The following is a 23,885-nucleotide window of genomic DNA, read 5'->3' as shown; positions in this document are numbered from 1 at the left end:
ACCTTTTCATCATTACCCATCTTAAGGTCTTCAAATTTTGATTTCAAATGTTGTATCTTGGCTTCTTTAACTTCATTACCATGATATGTGTTTTTCAGTTTGTCCCATACTTCTTTAGAAGAAGTGCAATGCATTACCTTAACAAAAACATTTTTAGATAAACTATTAAAGTATAGCAAATTTAGCTTTCATATTAGTTTCATACTTCCTCTTTTCATCAGGATCTGTAGGCAAAGTATTAGGAACTTTATAACCATTAACAACTGAAGCCCAAACATCAACATTAATAGATAACAAATATGTTTGCATCATACTTCCCAAAAAGCATAATTTGATCCATCAAATATAGGAACTTTTGAAGAACTATCTTGAGCCATAAAAGATAAGTATTCCACTAAACCAAAATCTACCCAAAGTTGTTAAATTTGATATAGGGAACCTTGCTCTGATACCACTTGTTGGAATACAAACACCACTGAGAGAGGTGGTTGGGTGGGGTGAATCAGTGGTTTAAAATACTTTTAAAAACTTGAAACAATTATAGGTTATAAAAATTTAACACACGAGCAAGATAGTTAATGAATAACAATGTGACACAATATTTTAACGTGGAAAACCCCTTAGGGTAAAAAACCACTTTGAATCTGTAACTTTATTGACCGCTTGGGCAAATCTTTTAGAGTTACAACTCTGGGAAGCACCAACACCCTGTTTTAGAAACACCAATTTCAAAGAACACCAATCCATTACACCTGAAGCACCAACTTCGTGAATACAAGAAGCACCAACTTCAAAAATGAACAAGTGAGATAGAAAATTAGAGGATTATCTCTATTACAATACAAATCATGAATCACTAGTTTCAACTTCTTGTTGAAAACACAATGCAGGATATACTTCTATTCCCTTCAAAACATCCAATATCCAAATATATTTTCTTTTTCCATTAAAAGATCTGATCAAATACTGATATGAATGAATGAAGGAGCAATATATAACCTTTCTTCTACCTCTGATAAACTTCTTCAATAAAAATCAAATCACAAATATGAAAATAGAAACATAAAGCATTACCTTCTTCTTTGCTGTTAAAAATCTGCCTGCAAACTGTTCGGTCAACAAGGAATTCCACATCAATTCTGCAACTTCTATCAAAACCACTTGTTGGATGTTTTAAAGGAATGTATCCTCTACTTATAAACCAAGAAAGTCAAAATTTTGGAGGCAGTTACATACCCCAAACTGCTCAAAACTGTCAAAACTGTCATAACAATTTGGTACCTGTTTTTGATAAACAGACTTTTTCTCTTTTCACACGTGTTATGCAAAAACTAACAAAGACCCATTTTAGCTAACTCCGAGTTCTTTCTAAAAAGGTATGATAGTTGGGGTCTATCTGATAAAAAAGCTTGTCGACTTTTTAATAGACCAAAACTGTTTTTTTATATCTGTTTTCAAAAGCAATGTGAACATTAAGTGTTAACTGTATAACACTTAAGTATTTGTCTTGAATATGTTTTGAACAATATTGAAGGACATTAAATAAGATAATTACATGATGTTAGCCATACCATATGCTCATTATGTTAACCATATCATATGCTCATTATTGACATCAATGACAACAATCAAAGACCAAATACCAAGGGTTCAACAATCATAGCTGTCAGAACCCGTGTTCCAATAATATTTGTTGCGTTACTGAATGTTTTAAGAAAGGATCAGCTTGAGTGGAAAATTTGGGGGCTCTTGAAAAGATTAATTTTTTTTTATGAAAGGCAATGATATTATATAAGGAGATAGATAGATAGATAGATAGCTGGACATATCTATCATCACCCAAGTTCAATCTTGCATTTGCTGCTCACAACTGACATTATTCAGGATCAATTCTTGAAATATGGAAAGTGCATGACTTTTTCATATGAAGCTTGGGCCTAAGGCGATGCAAGTATCAACTGCATGGAGAATAACTGCACTGAATCTTCTCCATGTGCAACCTTAAATGGGTCATGGGTTCATGTAAGATTTTTGCAATAGTAGGTCTGTCAACATATACATCGAGGACCTTGCCCTCTGTCCATGAAATCAGACTGGGCAGCTGCCCAAGTTAGGGATGGTAGAATGTGCTGACTGTTCTGTAGAGATTATAACTGCAGCTTCTTGTTAAAATGCTTATTAGCAGTTAAGGACCAAGTAAGCAAAACAAATTGTAACAATGCTCGCTTATCCATCTTGACATTTGCATTAATCATTTAAAATTACAAGTTTCCAATCTTTTACTATAGTTTGTCTTGTATGCCAAATTGATGATACTTTGATTATATTAGTTGCGTTTTGCGGTGCCAGACAATGCTATTTATCTTTAATGCAGCAACATGCTTTAGTGCCTTGTTGATATATCCTGATTAAATATCATGATCAATTTGCATAGTGACCAACTTAAGTTAATGATTGCAAACAAATAATCGTATGCTGGACTGGACCTTTCGCCTAGATTGTGATATTGCTATCAGGATTTAACTGTGTAGTTTTTGAGTCAAACTCATAGACTCAACTACACAGCTAAATCCTGATAGCAATATCACGATTTGACTTGCTGTGGAAATTATCTCCTACTTATCTTTTGCCTAGAGTTCCACACAAATAAAGGTAAATGGAATAATTGAAGAGTGGAAAAAAGATTAAATACAAATTGAAGTTATGCCAATTTAATATGACATAAGATTATAAATGGACTAAAGACAAATTCAGGGAAAAATAGATTTCACTGTATAATAAGACATGTTATAGTTTTTAATCCATCTTGTACATTGGAATACTTGACATTTCATATTAAATGGCACTTTTTCAGGAATAGGTACAGAAGATAGTCCTCGGGGAAAGCGAATGGAGTTTGATTCCATTAGACAACATCGGCATTTCTGCCCCTGGGTCCATGTTATAGGTGGCACTCTTGGCAGTGACCAAAACACAGGACTGTGTGGATGGCAGCTTACGATTGATGCACTGGATCAATGCAATGCACAAGAACTGGCATCCGCTTCCCTGAGAGAATCAGAATCAACCTCATCTAGATACAAGGTATGCCACTAGCCAACATTGAATTTTCATAAAGAATGATACTGATAGTGGTCATACTGTTTTTTTTTTTAACATTTAATGGATTGACTATCTTGCCCAAGGGTACTATGTATCTTTTTCGCCAAGGTATTGTTCTTTTTCCTACTCTTCTAATATGTGAGTTCATAATTGCCAATGGACTGTAGAAATTGAAAATGAACATTATTCACTTTCAGGTCAATCCTGTGGCTTCAGTTCGCCATTTCTTTGAAACTCCTTCGAAGAAGACCAAACACCGTCATGTCCATGGTACAAATGACAGCTAAAAGTTACCTCAGAATGCTTGTTGATGAAATCATTCAGATGTGGTATTACTGCGTGAGATATATGTTACTGTAAATGCAATATGGTTGTTTGTGACCTTTGTATATAACCTTCTGGAGAGACTGTTTGATGTCAGTATGGAGAAGATTTTGACTATCTCTATTATGTCAATTTATTTTGGCTGGAGATATAGGCAGAACTACTGATTGAACCATTTCATATCTTATTCTTTTTATTTTGTGTTCTATATCTGCATTGGTATTCCTTCTGATATCTTCCCAACAAGTTCACATTACCGATCATCATGTTCAATGAATCATTCAATTCTCTAGCTTATTTGGGCTGGCATATTCAAAATTTGCATTCGTCAAATGGATGGTTACACAGGATATAAAACTTGCCAAAAAAAAATTACTTGTTGGATGATCAACTCTCTTATCTTGAATGGGTAGTGATTTTTTTCTGTTAAATGATTTAAGATGTTTTGTAGATATCAACAAGGTCTGAAACTTACTTCCAGAGCATGCAGGGGCCCTTTCTTACAAAACATATTGTGAGTCTCTATAGGGTTGTGTAACTTATGTTGGACAAATCAAACCAATTATCTTTGTTTATTTGATACCAAGTTTGTTGAACGGAAGGGTACACTTAAAGCAAAAAGTGTTTAAAGTTTTGCCATGTTGGGTGATATCTTTAATGGGTGATCTTATGATTTCAAGGCAAAAAAATTTGTTGTTAGTGTATCTGGTAAGAAGTGATAAAAAAAGCATCACATATCTATTAAGGGGTGTGAAACTTATGCCCAGAGCATGGTGTGCTCCTCCCATTCTTCACTCAAGATCATGCTATGGACACGTGTCGTGCAGTGTATGCACGATATGACTGATGCAGGAGCATCCAGGGTTGTATGGTAATCTTGCATCACTCCAAAAAAGTGGTTTAGTTTAGTGTAGTTTTGTTGGGTTCCTTTGATTTGTTGGTAGCATGGAAGTCTCCCGTCCTTGAACTTCTTCAATTCTGAGGCAATTTATTCCCAAGGAATATTTTTATTTTGGTTGAGCAATTTAATGTTCCAATGTCCAGTTAGTGTGGAGAAATAAGGGTTTGGGCTTATGGCTTTCAAATCATGATTTTGTTGATTTATGAAGTGCATCATTAATATAACATTCAACAATATCCTAATCTTGAAATTTCAATTCCTAACTATTGGTTGTGGACATTTCAAATGAATCAAATGTTCTTAAATAGTTGTACTTCGTTCTTGGATGCCAATTTGAGGAGTTATAAAAGAGATGCTGGAATTTTCTGAGTTACAAATTTGAATGTCAGGAGGAGTTACATTTCAACATTGCAGATAAGTGTTCTTGGAGGACAAGATTTTTCAAATCTTGCATGTGAGCAATTTTGCCAGTGTGTTTTTATTAGCTTTAATGAATATTTGGTTTTCTGCAAGTGTTTTCTATTGTGAAGATGCGGTGAATTGTTTTGTGACATCAAATCAAGGTCTCCTTATGAATTCAAGATTATTATAATAAGACTTTTTTCAATAACTTGAGTTTTGTTCTGCCTGGAAGTTGAGAAATGGGGATGTGTTAATGGTTATGGCCACCTGGATGTGTGGTTTGACAAAATATCCTATCCTTGATCTGCATCAGACTGTCACTGTGAGTTGCCCTAATATATATTTATATTAAATACAAAATCAATTCCTTTGAAGAAGCAGATGTAATTGATATGTGTCCACCAATTTTATTAGCAATTTAGCTTTAAAAAATTCAGGGTTACTATCTTTGTGTATGATCATACAAGAAAAATTCCTTCCACAAAAATGTCACTACTGTGATTATGTCTAACGTAAGTGGCACAAACTGGTAAGTAATGGACACCTCCCAATGTTTGTGAATATCTTTTGTATAGCTCTAACAAGTTGGAAAATTCTCTTGCAGAAGTAGAACTGTAGGCCAAGATAGGTTAATATTTATTTTTTCAGGAAATGTATAATGCCAGAACACAATCCGAGTCATTTAATTCTCTTATTTGATCCCTGATAATTAAACCATTTTTAATTGGTATTTTCTATGGTGATTACTGTGTGGGTGCCAGGTAATTACGACACAACATAATCTGATAGTAATAATTGTGAAAGATTCGCTTCACGTATTGCTGTAAAGGTTCTTTGCATAGAAATTTGGGATCATGTGAAAATTAGTGATTCCAAAAGTAGCAGTTTATGATTTACATTGCAAGCCTGACATCTCAAAGAAAGCATTGGTTTTTCTCCAAAAGCACATCAAACATTGAATTTGTGATGGCAGATTTTGATCATTACAAAATGGCAATGTGTGTTAGCGGGTGAAGATGGATGATTGGATTTTTTTTTATCTTCTTTCTAAATTTGGTATCGAATATGGTAAGGAGTAATTTTTGCAAGTTATTAAATTATGTTATTTTATTAGGATTCATCTTTTTTTTTATAATCAAACTAGTTGATCTGCATTTCTTATGTAGTATAGTTCATAGAAATATATTTTGTCTTTTTAAGTTGCATAGTTTTCAGCCAAAATTAATAAGCATAGATTTTCCCTTGAGCATGGGAGATCCAGCAGCCGATCGAATGGCTAATTATTATAATTAATTAATTAATTACTTAAAAATTACAAAACAGTTCTATTTTAATTTTAATAATAATATATAAATGTAAGATGCTTCCCTTTAAGCGTGCCTAATAATGGGGAATCTCCATGGTAAAGTTTGTGTGAAGTAGTATTAGGATGGATAGTTTTTTTTGGAAAAATCACAATATCTCACTCGAGATGTAAATCACTTTATATTGAGGTGCAAGCATGTTGTAGTGTATTAGGGAAAAGCATGATGCCCCTTGAAATGTAAGGAAATGAAAGCATAATATATAAAGGGGAAGGGAGGATGACCCTTGTAGTATACTATATATATTATATGTTGGCATTTACTATGATAGCACGGACACCATTATAGCATACCATTAAGATATGATATTGCAATGTTAGATCAATGGTTGATTATAAGAGTTTGGCACAAGATGCAAGTCCTTTAAAAGATGGTATGGCATTACATGGCCATGGTAAGTAAAAGAGTAAAACATAAACATCAGACTACAATAAATGTAATAAAGTATGATAACAATAGTGATGATTAGAGGCAAAGCATTATGGTAAATCTATTGCAAGCATGTAATAAGAGGTAGCAAGGTTGTGTTAGAAATCAACATCTGAAATGAATATCTTCAAAAGACAAAATAAGCATATGAATGCATAATTTGAAGTGGGTATGGATAGGTAAACAAAATGATAAACATAGGCAAAGGAAAGGAGGAAAATATAATAGGAAACAAGAGCCATATAAATAAGAAGTGAATCAACAAACATTGGAAGAGACTTGATGCCCAAAAGTTGGGGAAGGGAAATATGAAAACAAATATAGAGGGTACAATGAGTATAGAAATCACAACAAATTATGATAAAGTTACACTTTTTTAAAATGGAGAAATGTTAGCAAAGGCCTATTCAAGAGAGAATCAATAAAAGGAAAAGTGTTGACAATTTTGTAACTCAACAACAAAGGGATGGCTTGAATTAGGAGTAGCAATAGTTAGAGGGTCCACGCAGTGAGAGGGGGCTACATCCACAAAAAAAGGCAGGGTCAAATCCATCATGTTAGAGGCAGCTAACTCAGTAGAAGCATCACTCTATGGAAGTCATTTATTAACATGTGAAGAGTCATAACAGGAAGTGTCGATTGCATAGACACTTAAATTAACATCATATGCATCCCTTTGCCAAGTGGCAACACATCTTCAATGTGCAAGAGAACAATTTGTAGTCAAATGACTAGCAAAGAAGCACCATCAATACCAAAAGGAGAAGCCCTCATAATCTAGTAGTTGTGTTAGAAATAGATAATAACGAGAGAGAAGGGGGGTGGTAATCAGTATTAGAAGCATAATCATTCTACAAGGCCTTGTTAGAAGCCTCAACCCTATTAGGATTTGGTAGAACAAATACAATGTATGCAAGAAGAGTCCACTGCCCTAACATGCAATTATACATTTCAGTTCTTCACAAGAATAGATATACACACAATACTTTATGTTTGTTGTATTTTGCACTTGCTCTGATCAATCATCAGATGTAGTTTGCATAGCATCAATCACAAATCTCACATAGATCATACATATGTGGCATAGTTCATCACATATCACACACATCTTCACACTTATCTCTGCAAGATAAGATCTTGTTAGAGTGGGGTTGTCATTGCACCAAAAGACCAATCTATCAATGCTCGATACAACCACTCAACTTATAGTATACAAGAGGTGGTTAAGCCATTGTCACGAATCTCAAGGGGAGCGTTGAACAAATTTTCAACAATCTCCCCCTTAGCGTTACCCAAGGGTATGAGGATTCGAACCTGTGACCAAGCTCTAATACTACTTGTTAGAGTGGGGTTTTTGTTGCACCAAAAGACCAATCTATCAATGCCGGATACAACCACTCAATTTATAATACATAGGGGGTGGTTAAGCCCTCATCACGAATTTTGAGGGGAGCGGTGAACAAATTTCCAACAAATCTTTACTTATACCTCGCATCTTCATAATTCTTTGCTCAGTCAGCTTTCATGTCTTCACACATTTGACATGCTTTAAAATAACTTATGGAATAATATCCACATAGTCGGCTCATCGTGACTTAGTAATTATTTCGTAAACAAAATAATTCGTCAAGTTGTACAATCCAATTGTTTACTATGCTATGTTGTGCTCTAGTAAATACTCGTATTAGTACTCTAACCATATCTCGCATCGTACTATCTGTACACACCTGCACATTGGTACACGTTATCATGAGACTGTCATAGAGCTCCCTTAACTACACATAAGCTAACTCTCAACAAGTTGTCCATACACATCACATATGTTCTTTGTGCTGCTGCAAACTATTTAACACTTAAACAATTTTTTATCTCTAAATATATAAATTAAATATTGAATACATGTTGCCATAAATGACAACCATCAATACATCTATCTGAGCATATTGCCAACAATCTCTCCCTTTGGCATTGATGACAACATTTGGAAAAATTGACTAAGTCCCAAAATGATGTCATACGTAGTAAAAAATAAATAAAAGTAACTACACAAAATTGCCTTCAAAACATAACAATCTTATTCACGTTTTGATGGATCATTACATTCCTTATATCTCCTTTACATTGATACATAAGTACATAAGTGTACTCCCCCTTACATATAAAATATACAACTATACAATTTATCTTCTACATAATACTCCCCCTTTGACATCAATGACAAAGGTGTCCAAAAAAAAACTGTATCAACAAAAACTGGGTGGTTTGTTGCTAATCAACTTGATATTCTGAAAAAGCAATTTGCATATACAAGTTTTAGTCTTTACACTTCCTTCTTCTAGTTCTCCTTTACTGTATCTGAAATACTCATTAGTGTGCATAGTGCATAAGATGCCACTTCAACTATGCTCAAGTCAATATAGGCAAATTTTTCATAGGAATTCCTAGCTGCAAGACATTCCTCCAATTGCCTTTGCAAAATGCTGATCTTCGCTAACAATATTTCTATAAGACTAGAGAATCTCTTTGCTGCCTTATCCTTATCTGATTCCAAGCCTCTGATCACATCATGTATCTTCTCAACTTTTGCTTTACAATCCTCGATACTGGTCTCTGTGAGATGTAACTTAGCAATGATTTTTTCAAGTTCACTCAACTTTGCCTTTATTTGACTCTCAAAATCAGTCAGACACTTGTATGACAACGCACATTGTCCATACAATCTCTTCCCTTCATCATTGTGCTTTCTCAGTTTCTTGATGCTTCCATCAAGTGCTTTCAAATCATTTTTCACATTAGTGCATACTGTATCAAACAATGATGCATCATGCTTCACCTGTGCTTGCACTAAAGCTACTTTTGCTAAAGTTATGAAATCTTCATCAAAAATCTTCACCAACTCCTTGGACTTTGACTGCAAGTCTTGATTTGCTACATTTGTAGTAACCATCTTGTGCAATATGTCCAAGACTTCAGTTAATGTCTTCTTTCAAAGACTTTACTGATTTGTTCTTCTCAAACAACTTGCTTAGCGAGCTCATCAATTCTTTATGATCTTCATCATCTGATACTATTGTTGATGGATTAACTATTGGTACTGCAATAGATATAATTGTTGGGGCTACATAAGGTATGTCAACCTCATGCTAGAACACTACCTTCCCAATTTTTGACTCCACATGATTTAGATTGGGCAAGAATGTTGATTCTTGCATTACAATCTTCCACTTGTGCTTAAGTTCAAAATCTTTCTTTTTCTTCTCCTCTTCTTCTTTCTTTTCTGCTTCCTTTCTCTTCTCGTCATCATCCTTTTTCTTCTGCTCCTCCACTTCTTTCTTCTTCTTGTCCTCTTCACCATCATCATAGTGCCAACAATAGTTTGGTCAAAAGCTGCAAATGAATTTTCTTTTGTGTCCACAGTTATGTATGTACTATCCACTTGCATGGATTCAGTACCCACGACAATATGCAGTGGTGAAAGTGCTTGTTGTGTCTCCTTTGCTTCTTCCTCATTTTTGGAAGGTGTACTGACTTGCAAATACATTGGGCTATCAGGTTTTGATTGCACACTTACCTCTAGCACTAAGGTCATGAATTTCACAATTGCATCCTATGTTTCTTTCCTTACCTCCTCATAATTGCCTCCCATCAGAAGAATTGCTCTTCTTTTGTTCTTCAGCAAGGGTTCAACACCCTTCAAAATTTTGTTTGAGTTCTCCTTAGAGTCAACCTCACACAATTTATTCATCATAGAGATCCTCATATTTAGAGCTTCTTCCAATACTCTCTTCTTTTTGTTTATAAGCCTATTATACAGATATTTTGTTATCTTATTCTGTATATTCTCAAATTTCTTATTCCTCAAAATCATATTTCTCACTATGGCATTTTCTAATTGCCTTTTATCCATATTACTATACAAGTTATAATACTTATTCAATTGAACAAAATTATCATCATTTATTATATGCATGTTAAGGTTTTCTACTTTTGGTTTCCATGCTCTTTTTCTAGTTGCAATTCTGCCTTCCTGTGCATCTTGTACTATTGGCCTATCTCCAGCCTCATCCTTAGAACTATCTGAATCACTTACTTGCATCGTTTTCCTCCTCTTGCCTGGTCCACTGATGGTCTGCTTGACCCTTTTCTTTGGTGAAGGTGCATGTTCTTGCTTCACCTTGACCAATCTCTCATATTGTCTCTACGTTGTAGGTGCTTCCATCTCTGACCGCTTCCTTGGTTGCTTGCCTCTTGTATTTACAGGTTGCACTTGCGCAAATACTGCATAAGATGCGATGGGGGCTTGCGCACATGGTTATGCCACTGTCACACCTTTTGAAGATCCCGCTACAACAATAGGTGTTGTTGCAATTACTTTAGACTGTCTACTTGCTCTCATTTCCATCGCAATTCCTTTTACCTCATTGAATTCTTCTCTTGTCATTTTTGATTCCTTAAGTATAGAATTAATAACTTTCTCTACTTTCTTCTTGCTCTCCTTGATGTGTAGTTTTGATTGAACTACTCTCATTTTCTCCTCATATGTTCCCCATCTAGGGCACTCTGTGTCCTTTCCTAACTGGAGTATGATCTGCGCACACCCTTCTATGAGCTTTGCACTCATCTCATATCCCATAGGTTCAATAAACTTTACCCTTGGTACCACATCTTTCATACAGGTGTTATCAGTTTCCACCATGAAGCATATTTCATCCTTAGATTTCTCCACAATGGAGGGAGGTATGTTATACCTCTATTTCATTTTAGTCTGAAAGTTCTTCATCATCCTGTCAATGTCATTATCTCTGACATTTTCTAACATTGATCTATAGCATTCAGTCACCATCTTTATTGCCCACTCGTTGCTATCCCAATTTGTCATACTAGGAACTTCTTTGTAGCATAAAACAATAGATGGGTTAGTAGGGACTCAAGTATGAAAATTGCAATCTTTTGTTTCTTCAACTTTGCAGTGTTATCCAATAGTTGCAATATGATAATCTCACAAAGATTAACTTTTCTTCCTTGTATTGCCATTACATAAGCGGCATGTAAAAATCCAGCTGGTACTGAGTTAACCCTTGATCGATGGTTGAACTTGTACCCAAATATCTTGCTTAGTAGCTTTACTCCTTTGTCTTGAATGGAGTCTACCTTCATGTTTCTTCTGTCAAACCTTGTATTCAGATTCCTCTCAACCATCTTCTTGACATTCTTCTCATTAACAGGATTACAACCTTCATTACTTAATCCTGTGACCTTTTGAATTAGGTCATTGTCAATAACAATTTGCCCATCACCTAACAACAACAAATCATGTACCCTACTCAGAATTATTTAGGTCCAATCATGATTGTCGAATTCTGTACAGAACATAAACTTCACTAGATTTAAGCAATGGTGCACATACTCAGACTTCAAGGTTAGGTCATTGTTACACATTTTTCCCAAATCTTGATGAATATCATCATCACCAATACTTTCTATATTGTAGTGAATATAAATTCTGACATTCTCAACATGTAGCACATTCTCCATAACTTGCAAAAATGCACCCAACGAGTCATCCAATAGTGACACAAATAGATGCTTCTTGAAAACATATTGTGGTCTATCACTCACATCATACACATTCTAACTAGCCATGTAACTATAAATACTAAATAACTGGATTCAAACTTCATAAAATACCTTAAAATTGTGACTTAGGGCTTCTGCAACTTTATGCTTCACAACCTTCACTTCGCACTTCAATTCGTTGTCATATCACTCTTCAATTTGCTCAAGACACTTCACATGCACAAATGGTACACACAATCTTGCTTGCGATCCTTAAACCATTTCAAATCTCATTGCGCATTAAATGTGTATCTACCACAGATTCAAATACCGTCTTGGTTTACTAGTAAGCTTGATTTCTCAATTCTTGCTTACTGTGATCATTTAAAGACTACTACACTTGACCATAGCCTTCTCTCTATGTCCTTAACCATCTATTAACTGTGCAATTTTAAACTCTCTCTCTAACATTAGTTCTAGCCAACTGATGCACTGCCTCTACTGAAACTACTTATTTCAAGTAGGATGAGTCACAAACAATCTGTGACTTCGATGTCTTATCAAGTGCATCGAAATATTGTTCCTCCAAAACTATATAAGAGCTTTCTGGATCTTTAGCTGTCACAAATGCTTCTTTGAATTCATCATGTTCCTTAATTGCTTCCTTTTGATTGTTGTCACTATCATTATCATTCCTTCTGTCATTCCTGTTGTTGATCCTTTTGTTATTAGGATTCTTATCAAAGTTCCTTCTGTCCATTCTGCAATATCTTGATGTGTGTCTGAAGTTATTACATAATTGATATACAGGTGCATTTTTTCTCTGATTAGTTTGATTCTAATTCTTAGGTGCTCTGCAATTCCTTGCAATGTGTCCAAGATTGTTACACTTGTAACATACAATCTGGTTCTTCTCTCCATTAGATTTATCTCCATCATTCGATCTATTATGTGATCTTCCTCTTTCATTACGTATAGGGTTAGTATTCCTAAACATTCTACTATTTGCATTATTACCATCAAACTTAGGTTTATTATATTCTATTGCATTATGTCCATAACTATGACAATTATAACAATAGAAATTAGTAATAGATTTAAAAGACTTGTGCAATCTCTTTTCATCTGTCCAACTTCATTACATATGAAGCATCTACCTTTGAACTCACGTCTTACTTCCTTGGGTGGTTCATCTTGTTTAGGTTTATCAACTTGCTCTGTTTTCTTAGGTTCATCATGTTTTGATGAAAAATCAATTAATTATACTTCATTTGATACTTCAGTAGATGTGCTTGATTTGACCTTACTCAAATCAGATTCCTTAGGGGATTCAATAACTAAATCTGGTTCTCTTCTGATCTCAACTTTCTTGGCTGATTTCTCTCCAATCAAATATCCAAGTGATGTCTTTTCATAAGAGGGTCCCTAGTGAAATATCTATTGATCTATCTTCTCACTACTAGAATAAAGTTTCTCTAACTGTTTCTTAGCTTGTGTCAGTTCTTCTTTCACAATGATATTGTACTTTTCTAATTCGTCATGCTCAATCTTGATAGTATCTAGTTCAAATGTAACTTGACTGGGACTAAGGTTTGCATTCTCAGTTTTTAGTGCAGGTTCATTGTTACCCATTTTTTTTTAAGACTCAACTGAAGTTCAACAATTTTCAATTCATGTTTCAAAATCTCATTTTCTTTCTAGAGATTCCATACTTCATCATTGTCACTAGTTTGCGCAATTGATTCCTTGCCAAATTTCAAATGATCAATCTTATCTTTTAACTTGCCGATAAAAACTTTCGCATCTTCATACCTATCTTTCAGGCTATCTCTTTCTTTAGCAAGAAGGTCAATCTGCTCAAGAACTTCTTCAAGGTTTTTCTTCAACTGTTCCATATCTTCAGGGATCTTACTCAAGTTGTTAAACTTCTTCTGAGTAACTAGGCTATGATACTAATTGTTAGAAATAGATATTATTGGGTGGGGAAGGGGTGAATCAGTATTTTACAAACTTTTGCCCACAACTGAATATTGTCAATTACTTTATAAATTGCATATGAAAGTAAACCAACAATGTTGAATAGTAAATTTAACCATGCACATAGAGAACTCATAACACAATTATTTGTTAACTAGGAAAACTCTCACCAAGGGAAAACCTTGGTGGGGATGATACCCACTAAATGATTCACTAAACAACAGGATCGTGTTAGGAGTCCATGAAGTACATATAGTGTCTTGAGTCCTTGTTAGAGGACTAGGCCTTGTTAGAAGCCTCAACCTTGTTAGGAATTGCTTCAACCCTGTCAGGAGTTGGTAGAACAAATACAATGTATGCAAGAAGTGCGCACTACCCTAACATGCAATTATACAATTCAATTCTTCACAAGAATAGATATACATACAATATTTTCTTGTTTGTTGTATTTTGCACTTGCTTTGATCAAACATCAGATGTAGTTCACATATCAACAATCACAAATCTTGCATAGGTCATACATATGTCGCATAGTTCATCACATATCACACACATCTTCATACTTATCTTTGCAAGATAAGATATTTACTTATACCTCACATCTTCATAATTCTTTGCTCAGTCGGCCTTCATGTCTTCATAGGCTTGACATTATATATAATAACTTATGGAATAATATCCACAAAGTCAACTCATCATGACTTAGTAATTATTTCATAGCCAAAATAATTTCTCAATTCGTACAATCTAATTCCATGTTATGCTATGTTTTGTTGTGTTAAATACTCATACTGGTACTTTAACCATATCTCACATCGTATTGTCCGTACACACCTGCACACTGGTACACATCATCATGACATTGTCATAGAGCTTCCCTTAACTATGCATAAGCTAACTCTCAATGAGTCGTCCGTACACATCACATTTGTTCTTTGTGCTACTGCAAATTGTATAACACTTAGACAATTTTCTATCTCTAAATATATAAATGAAATGTTGAATACATGTTGCCATAAATGACAACTATCAATACATCTATTTAACCATATTACTAACAAGTTGAGCCTGTGGCCTATCCCCTACCATGAGAACCACCTCCCTAGGAAAGGGTATAGAGATGTCCATGTCAACTGGAATGTGAGGAAAGGTAGAGAGGCCTATCACAACCATAGCCTTATCCACCTTTACAAAATGCCCAATAGAATTTACTAATAGCCTTAAAGAAATAATTATTCCAAAAAATTAGGGGGAGATTAGAGAGATGAACCCACACATTATGCACATTGAGTTGTTGAGTACGAGGGTTTAAAGGAGGTTGTGCAAGGTTTAGTCAAGGGAGTGGTTACTATTGTGGTTCCATAACCTACCCCATTTTTTACTTCGAAAATGGGGACCACCTTTTTTTTGCTCACAAAAGCTCGTTCCTTAGAATAGGGTATTTTCCAAGGTGCCTTAGGGAGTAGAATTTTTGTAGTTTGAGTTTAGGAGTCTGGTCAGTTAGTGTCGTTTTTAATCCCTAGCACCAGTATACTGATGTTTATCTTTTGTGTAGGTCATCATGGCATCCTCATCAATTGTAGCACAAAAATTACCATGGTATTGCATGTGCTTTTTCAAAATAGGTGCCTTGGGATTTCAAATAGAAGGAGTTCAAGTCTATGACAATGTTGGACTATAAAGAGGGCATAAATCATCAAAAAGGTCACGAATAAGTACACTAGAGTGCTCCTAGACCCTATCTAAGAAAAATCCAGAAGCTATTTTCAAAACTAGGAACTTTGATTTTTGGGTGAAATGAGCACCTTGCACACTTCCCTAAAGGTACGCAGGTGCGTAGGTGCGCAAGGTGTGCAGGTGTGCATTACAATTTTGAATATGCATAAGTTGAAGGAGTCTAAAAGGTGCACATTTGTGAAGGTCTAAAGTCTTAAAGATGCCCAAGGCCCCAAAGATGCCAAGGTGGACAATTTTACAAGTTTTGAAGATGCATAAGTGCATAGCTGCACAAATGGGCTTAAATCATCAGAAATATTTGAAATAAGTACACAAGAGTGGTCTAAAACTTCATTTGAGCAAAACCTAGAAATTATTTTCAAAACTAAGAACTTCAATTTTTGGATGAATTGAGCACCTTGCATGCTTCTTTGAAGGTGTGCAGGTGCACAATTTGAAGATTTGGTGAATAAATTATCTCTAAAGGTGCGTAGGTGCGCATATCTAAAATATGCAGAGGCCCCTGAGGTCCCCAATATTGCCATGACTTCCTTGTCTTTTGCATCATCCAAGGTCACACTCAAACCCTTGACTTTCAAGTTCTAATGAATGCCCAAGAAGTCACACTTAATGATTTCCACAGGGAAGTGAGGGAAAATTATGAAGCTTTATACTTGTTAGCTCCTCAAGAAATCACCTCTGTCATCCAAAAGTTTAAAGGGAACATCCACACAAGACCTAGATGATGGAAACTAAAAAATTGTGGAGTTAGAAAATCTCTCACTTTGGAAAATTGTGGAGTTAGAAAAAATTCTCACTCTTGGAAAATTGTGGAGTTCAAATATTTTTGTCAATTTTGAAAATTTGTGGACTTCAAAGAAATTTTGTCAATTTTGGTCCTGTCACCTAGAGGTGTGCTTTTCAGAAGGTGTGCTTCTTACAAGAGGTGCGCCGACAATCTTGAAGATGAAGTAGTGCGCTGATAGTTAACTACCAGTTACTATATTTTAGCATTCCATGCACCGAAAATACATTTTGACAACAATTTGACTCCTATAAACACCTAGAAAAAGGCTAAACTTGCATTTTTAGAAGTCCTAGTGACTCCCAGATCATCTCATGTCTTCTCTCTTCTTATCTTCTTCTTTTATTGTTTTAAGTCATGTAAAGGCTCATGCATCCATTAATTGATATAAACAAGGGGTGGAGACCTACTTAGCACCATTTAGAGAGTCAGTTTGTATGTAAGTAGCTTTATTTTATTGGTTCTTTGCATAATATTTTCATTAGAATAGCTCTCACTCCTAACACAAAAGGAGGAGATTATTTCTTTTAAATACATGGATGTAAAATGTACTTCAGGCCGATATTTTGATGCAATAATAAATGTTATTGGTTCTTCTATTATGAGTGTAGTAAATCTTGCCGAAGTGTTTTATTATTTGTGAATGCATGTTCATGAATAATAATGGAGCTAATGGTTTTATTGTGTTGTTATAATTGTGTGATCTTTTAATTCTGGTGTTTGCCTTATGTTAACAAATTTCATTGTTGTGACAAATTGGAGAAAGGATCACTATTGTTCCTACATAGCATTTTGTCTTATGTCAATGCACTTTCTGTGGCTGCATGATTTGATGAATCGTGAAACATCTTTTGATTTCAATGGAGTTGAGGAAGAGTTGCTCCTAATTTCATTGGTTTCCTACCATATGATAATTTAATTCGTAGACGTGTTGTTACTTTAGCTTATGTTTGTTAGGAATTTCCCTTTCATTAATTTGTTTTAAATCTCTTGTTACTCTATCTTTGTTATTTTCTTTTCAAAACATGTGGTTAAAATAAAACAGAAAATTCAAAAATATATTGGTTTTGTGGTTATGTTTCAACAAAGTTGTGCAGAATTGGTAGATACCAACAAAGGCCTCCTTGTGAAAATTCACATTTAGTTTTGATTGAGCTACCCAGCAGGTTGAAAAACAACGATCTGGAACCTTGCAGTTGGTCATTGATCAACTTATCAAGAGAGAGATTTGAGACAATTTCTACCATTAGCATCGTGCAAAATAATCGCTCAATAGTTACCTACATCCACAACTTGTAAAATACTAAATTGCATTCATTGTATGAAGTAAAAACAATAATATTAAACCCCCTTAGCATAATGGAAAAGCTTGATGTTACCTACAACCATAGGTCTCCAAGAAATAAACACCTAGCAATGTAGATTAGGAAGAGAGAGCTAGAAGCCTACAAATCTACAAACCAATTTGCAACAATAGTAAAAATCCACATTCTCCACCACTTCCAAGCCACAACCACCATAGGGGATGTCTTGGTACAAACCATGGGTTGAGATTTCTCCTTTGAAGGGACAACAATAACAAACTTTGCAACATGGGAAAAATTATGTCTGTAAAGTGTGCACAACCACGTATTCAGGTCTCTGTGACATGTGCAGAGAACACAAAACTCCACCATCTGAAACCAAAATCCCCAAATCATCACAAGTTATCCCCAACCGACTAGCAAAGAGAAAAATAGTAGCAGTCTCCTCCACATTACAGGAAGAAACAAGAATAGAAGGGGTTGCAACACCACCCAATCTAGCGAAACTCATGCAACCAACATGTCATCTAGTGCAAAAAAAAACCTAGAAGCCCTAGGGTCAAAGCCAATCATTACATAGGGACCTAATACAAAGATGGGAGCGATTGTTGCGACCATTTTGAAATGGAACTTTTCACACTCTCATAAAAGCTCTTGTTAATTGAATGAAAGGAAGATGTATTAGCCACTTGATTTGTATTTTCCTTCATGACATTACCTTTTGAAAAATGTAAGAATTTAAGGATTAGAAGAGTGGCACTATTCAAATGCATTAAAATTTAACTTCAAGATTCTTTAAATGTGTGCAAGCTACTTAGGTCCACATTATTTTTAATGGATGTAGTAATCCCTCAATATGGTTTGTAACTTGTCATCATCTAATTGTTGTTTGATTTTGTCACATAAAGATTGTAATTGAGTGACATAATCATTGATGTTTTGGCTACTTGTGTGCAAGTCATTATAGTGATCGTCAATCTTGTATATATATGAAAGTGATGCAAGAGCATTTTAGCAACATAGTCAAATGAATGAATGGAGCCTAATGGTGATGAAGAATGCCATTGGATAACATAATCTTTGATGTGAATGTGTGTGGCTATAAAAGATGGAATATAAACATTCAAGACTCCTTTTCCATTACATTCACAAATAAAGGAGCCATAAATCCCATATGCATCAAAATAAAAATGTAAAGGTTCAAATGTGATGGACTATTTTTAATGTTTTCTTTGCTATCCTTGATTTCCTTCTTTAAGTTCTACAATTATTCGATAGGAAATATCTAGAGTGGTGGTGGACAAAAGAGTCCTAATAATTGGTAGTTGTAGACATAAATGTAAAGATGTTGGGTTAGAAAAATTGATGTTCATCATTCTAGAGGGACTAATCTATTTTAAGGTTATAAATATGTTGTTTCTAAAGGTGGATAGACCGGGATATTAATAAATAATGAGTGGTAATAAGTCACTTGCTAGGAATGGACAAACTCACTCTCACATGGGCTAAGTCAAACCTAAGAGGCAATCCTTGAGATAATATTTGAAAGAATTTAATTGCAATTAGAAATACTAAACAATAATAATAAATAAGCCTAACTTACTACTATAAATAGGTTTAAGCACTTCTAAAAGAATTTAGGGGTCAAACAAAGTGTTATATATACCAATTCCTCCTCTGAAACAAAGTCCAATCATTTCTGCATTTTCACACAACCTAGGCTAGATATACATTTGTTATAAAGTAAAGTCCACCAAGATAACTGAGATGGGGGGGGGAGGTGAATCAGTTATCCAGTCATTAAAACATTTATCAACCTTAGTAATCCTTAACCATGTGAACAATATAACCAACAACCATAAGAAGATACACATACACAATAATACCAGATATGTTAACTAGGGAAACCCTTGATCAGAGGGAAAACCCCAATGGGGATGGTACCCACAAAATGATGTACTAATATAAAAGTTCCTTGTAAGAGGATGGACTCTCTTAGGAGTCAATGAAATACATTCAGTACATATCAGTTCCTGTTAGGAGACATTGAATCCCTATTATGAGTTGTAGAAGGTAGAAGAACCCACTATCCAAATAGCTTTAGGGGCAAGATCACCAAACTCACTATTCAACATATATCTGTATTATTCCTTGTTGAATAATAGAAATGAATAATCTCAAACTCCTATGTCCTCTTAACCGGACCAATCCTCTTTGGATCTCAATACCAAATCTTTGAACATTGCATCCACTTAATCCCTTAGATCACTTACTCACATTTACCAACTTCACATATCACTTGTGTAATTCAAACTTCTTCACTTTTTCTCCACTTTACCACAAGGAAAATAACCTTCCTTTATACCACATCCTCAAAATAGTTCCTTGAGTCATCGTTGAGGCTTTCCCAACTAATTATAATAGGATTTCACTAAGATAAATAATCATTTTACAATTACATAACATTGTTGACTCATAGTAGATATAACTTCTCACATGTGCGACTTCTAACCTTGTGCACTTGTTGACATCATCATCAATTTGTATTCTATCACTATCTAACTTTGCTCGTCATAATTATATCTCTATTAGGAGATACAATCCAAACATCAGGAAACACTTATTAGATACGGTGTTTGCAAACTATCCTCTATAGTTCTTGAATAACTATTGCATGTCTTTGATTTGGTGTACACGCACTTGTCCATTTCATTAGGACACAATGTAGAATATGTTCTCAACTGTGCTTGACCTAATCATCAACATGCAATCTATACGACCTCGTTCTCTATCTTCTACTCTACCAGTCTTTACAAAAACAATACTATGTTAGGATACTCCCCCAAAGGAATACCATCAACATTCATGCTAACAATCTCCCATTTGGCATTGATGGCAACATAGACGAAAAATATCTAAGTTGGAAGAATACCAAACCAAACTCTCCTATTGTTGTTGTTGCTCTCTTCATGTCAAATCCTCTTCATCGATCAAATATGAAACTCATAGGTACACTATTATGCCTGTGATTCCTCATTCTTAGGATTGACATTAGTTGTTCATGCTCTAATTGACAGGAACAACTCTCTATTCTTGTCTATGATTTTTTACCTCATTCTTGATCTACAACACTTCTCCCCTATACATAGGAGATGGTTTTCATGCAATCTATCCCCCATTGACATCAATGACAAAGGCTTCATTATGTCAATCATTTTCTCTAGTCTTCACCTAGCTGAAGTGTCCAAAGATAATGTTCTATACCAACTACCAGGAGTCCTTGATGACTTTACTCATCACAGATACTCCCTCATATAGGAAGCATCAACATTCTGTCTAGATAAACAATAAAGCTTTGTACCACTAGACTTATGCACTCTCTACATCATCTACTCAAAAGTAGGAAGGGGCATAACCCAAAGTATACCTCACAAATACTCAAATGTATCTTTAGGTAGAGACTTCATAAAGATGTCTACAATCTTCTATTTTTTACTTACATACTCTAATATGGTTTCTTTCTCTGCAACTTTCTCTCTCAAATTGATCAATGTTTAGTCTTAGAATGTAACACAAGATTCTTAGACATACTTATTGTGCTTGTGTTATCACAATATATGATAACATGTTTTGAAAACTCTGTCCCAATGTCCTTCAATATCTGCTCCATCCACATAATCTGATTACAATCGTTTGTTGATGCTATATACTCTACTTTTGTTGTATTATGTGAGATACATTCATGTTTCTTGCTTAGCCAAGAAACTAATCTTCCTCCAAGAAAAAATGTTTCACCGTTGGTTCTCTTTCCGTCATCCATACTGCCTACCCAATCTACATCAGTATATGTATACAAAGTAGCATCACTTGATCTAGCATACCAAAAACCAAAATTAAGTGTACCCTTAAAATATTTGAATATTCTCTTTATTGTTGAATAATGTGCTTCTTTAGGATCTACTTGAAATCTTGTTACTATACCAATTGCATTTTCTATATATGGTCTAATGTGAGTCAGGTATTGCAAACCCCTAATCATGGATCTATACTTCTTCTACTCCATTGTAGGTGTTTCATCTTTGCTAGATAATTTATGACTAGTTCTCATAGGTGTACCAACAGGCTTACAACTTTCCAAGCCAAATATTTTCAACAAGTTTTTTAAGTACTTAGTCTATGATAGGAAGATACCATCACTGTTCTATACAGTCTATAGACCTAAGAAATATTTGATCTCACCAATTATACTCATCTCAAATTCATTCTTCATTTCATCAGCAAATTTGTCACTTGCTTCATCATTTCCTTGAAAGATTATGTCATCCACAAATATCACAATAGTCAACAATCCATTCTCAATTTCTTTCAAATAAAATTTTTTATATGTTGTACCTTTAGCAAATCCCAACTTTGTCAAATACTTGTCCAATCTTGCATACCAGCTTCTCAATGCTTGCTTTAGACCATACAATATTTTCTTCAATCTACCTACCATGTCCTTTTCTTCGATCAAAGGAAATCCTTCAAGATGCTCAATGTAAACTTCTTTAAGTTCTCCATTCAGAAATGTTGACTTTACATCCATTTGATACACTTTGAACTTCTTACTTACTACATAAGCCAAGAACATTCTTACCACTTCAATTTTGGGAAGAGGGACAAATATCTCTTCATAATCTATAACTTTTTGTTGTGAATATCCTTTGCATACCAACCTTGCTTTATTTCTTACAACTTCACCTTGTTTATTCATCTTGTTTCTGAAAACCCATTTATTTCCTATAACATTCTTGTCTTTAGGTCTAGGAACCAATTCTCATGTCTCATTCTTAACAATCTGATCTAGTTTTTCCTTCATTTCTTGATTCTAATGACTATCCTTGCATGCCTCATATGTACTCTTTAGTTCAATTTGAGAAATTAAACATAGTTCTTCATGTACTATGTTTCTTGTCATAACTCCTTTTTCTTTTCTTTTAATAATCTAATTATCAGTTTGATTCTTTGTCAAATTTATGTTGGGTGTAGATGCTACTGTTTCAATTCTTACTTCTTCTCTAGGTTCAAATCTTGGTTCTTCTCTCTATTCAACAACTTGAAAATCATTATAAAAATCATTGTTAGTCTCAAAGAAAACTTCAAAATTTTCTATAACAAGTTTGGGATTATCTTCTTCATCATTAGAATTATAATCCAACATTCTTTCTTTAACTCCAAACTTTTCATCCACTTTTACATTTGTGCACTCAATAATAGTCTTAGTTATTTGATTAAAACATCTATAAGATTTACTTTTCAACGAGTAACCAAGGAACATACCTTCATCGCTTCTTGCATCAAACTTGCCAATATCATCATCATCTCTCTTTATGTAACACTTACTTCCAAAAATTCTAAAATACTTTACTGAAGGTGCATGTCCTAACCATAATTCATAGGGCATCTTGTTTGTGCATTATTTGATTTGCACTCTATTCATTGTGTATACTATTGTGTTGACTGCTTCTCTCCGAAATGTATTTAATACATCATTCTCAAACATCATGCTCTTGTTGCTTCTATTACAGACCTGTTTCTTCTTTCAGCAATCTCATTTTTCTCAAGGGTCTTAGGTGTTGATGACTGTCTCTTGATGCCATTCACTTCAAAAAAATTGTTAAACTCATTCAAGGTAAACTTTCCACCTTTATATAATCTTAAATATTTTATCTTTTTCTCCAGATTCATTCTCAACTTTGTTCTTAAACAACCTAGACTTTTCAAATGTCTTAGACTTTTCTTTAACAAATGCTACCCACATCATCCTAGTGAAATCATCGACAAAAATTAAGAAGTACCTTTCACCGTAGAATCCTCTTGTTCTGGTAGGACCACTCAAATATTTATGGACAATCTCCAATTTTTTTATGGTAGTGAACGTCTTGCTAGGAAAAGAAACTTTCTTTTGCTTTTCCATGATGCATTCTTTGCAAACAACATTAGTAGGTTTCACAATTCTAGGTAGA

At 34.5% G+C, this 23,885-nt stretch overlaps 1 protein-coding gene across 1 annotated transcript in view; it reads left to right on the top strand.

Annotated features, from left to right (window-relative positions):
• Positions 1-3,744, top strand: part of LOC149575044 (C3HC zinc finger-like protein) — a 69,322-nt gene extending 65,578 nt beyond the window's left edge. Inside the window, exons 6-7 of the mRNA XM_089814909.1 lie at positions 2,855-3,084; positions 3,300-3,744. Of these exons, the coding sequence (XP_089671035.1) occupies positions 2,855-3,084; positions 3,300-3,389 (320 nt within the window). The 3' untranslated portion in view covers positions 3,390-3,744. The remainder of the gene's footprint in view (positions 1-2,854; positions 3,085-3,299) is intronic.
• Positions 3,745-23,885: the final 20,141 nt, after the last annotated feature.

Source organism: Cupressus sempervirens, chromosome 2 (genome assembly GCF_028749045.1).
Source record: "Cupressus sempervirens isolate cs-2001-9-10 chromosome 2, ASM2874904v1, whole genome shotgun sequence".
In the NCBI taxonomy this organism is placed as follows: Eukaryota; Viridiplantae; Streptophyta; class Pinopsida; order Cupressales; family Cupressaceae; genus Cupressus; species Cupressus sempervirens.
This window is presented reverse-complemented; position numbering and strand designations above follow the sequence as displayed.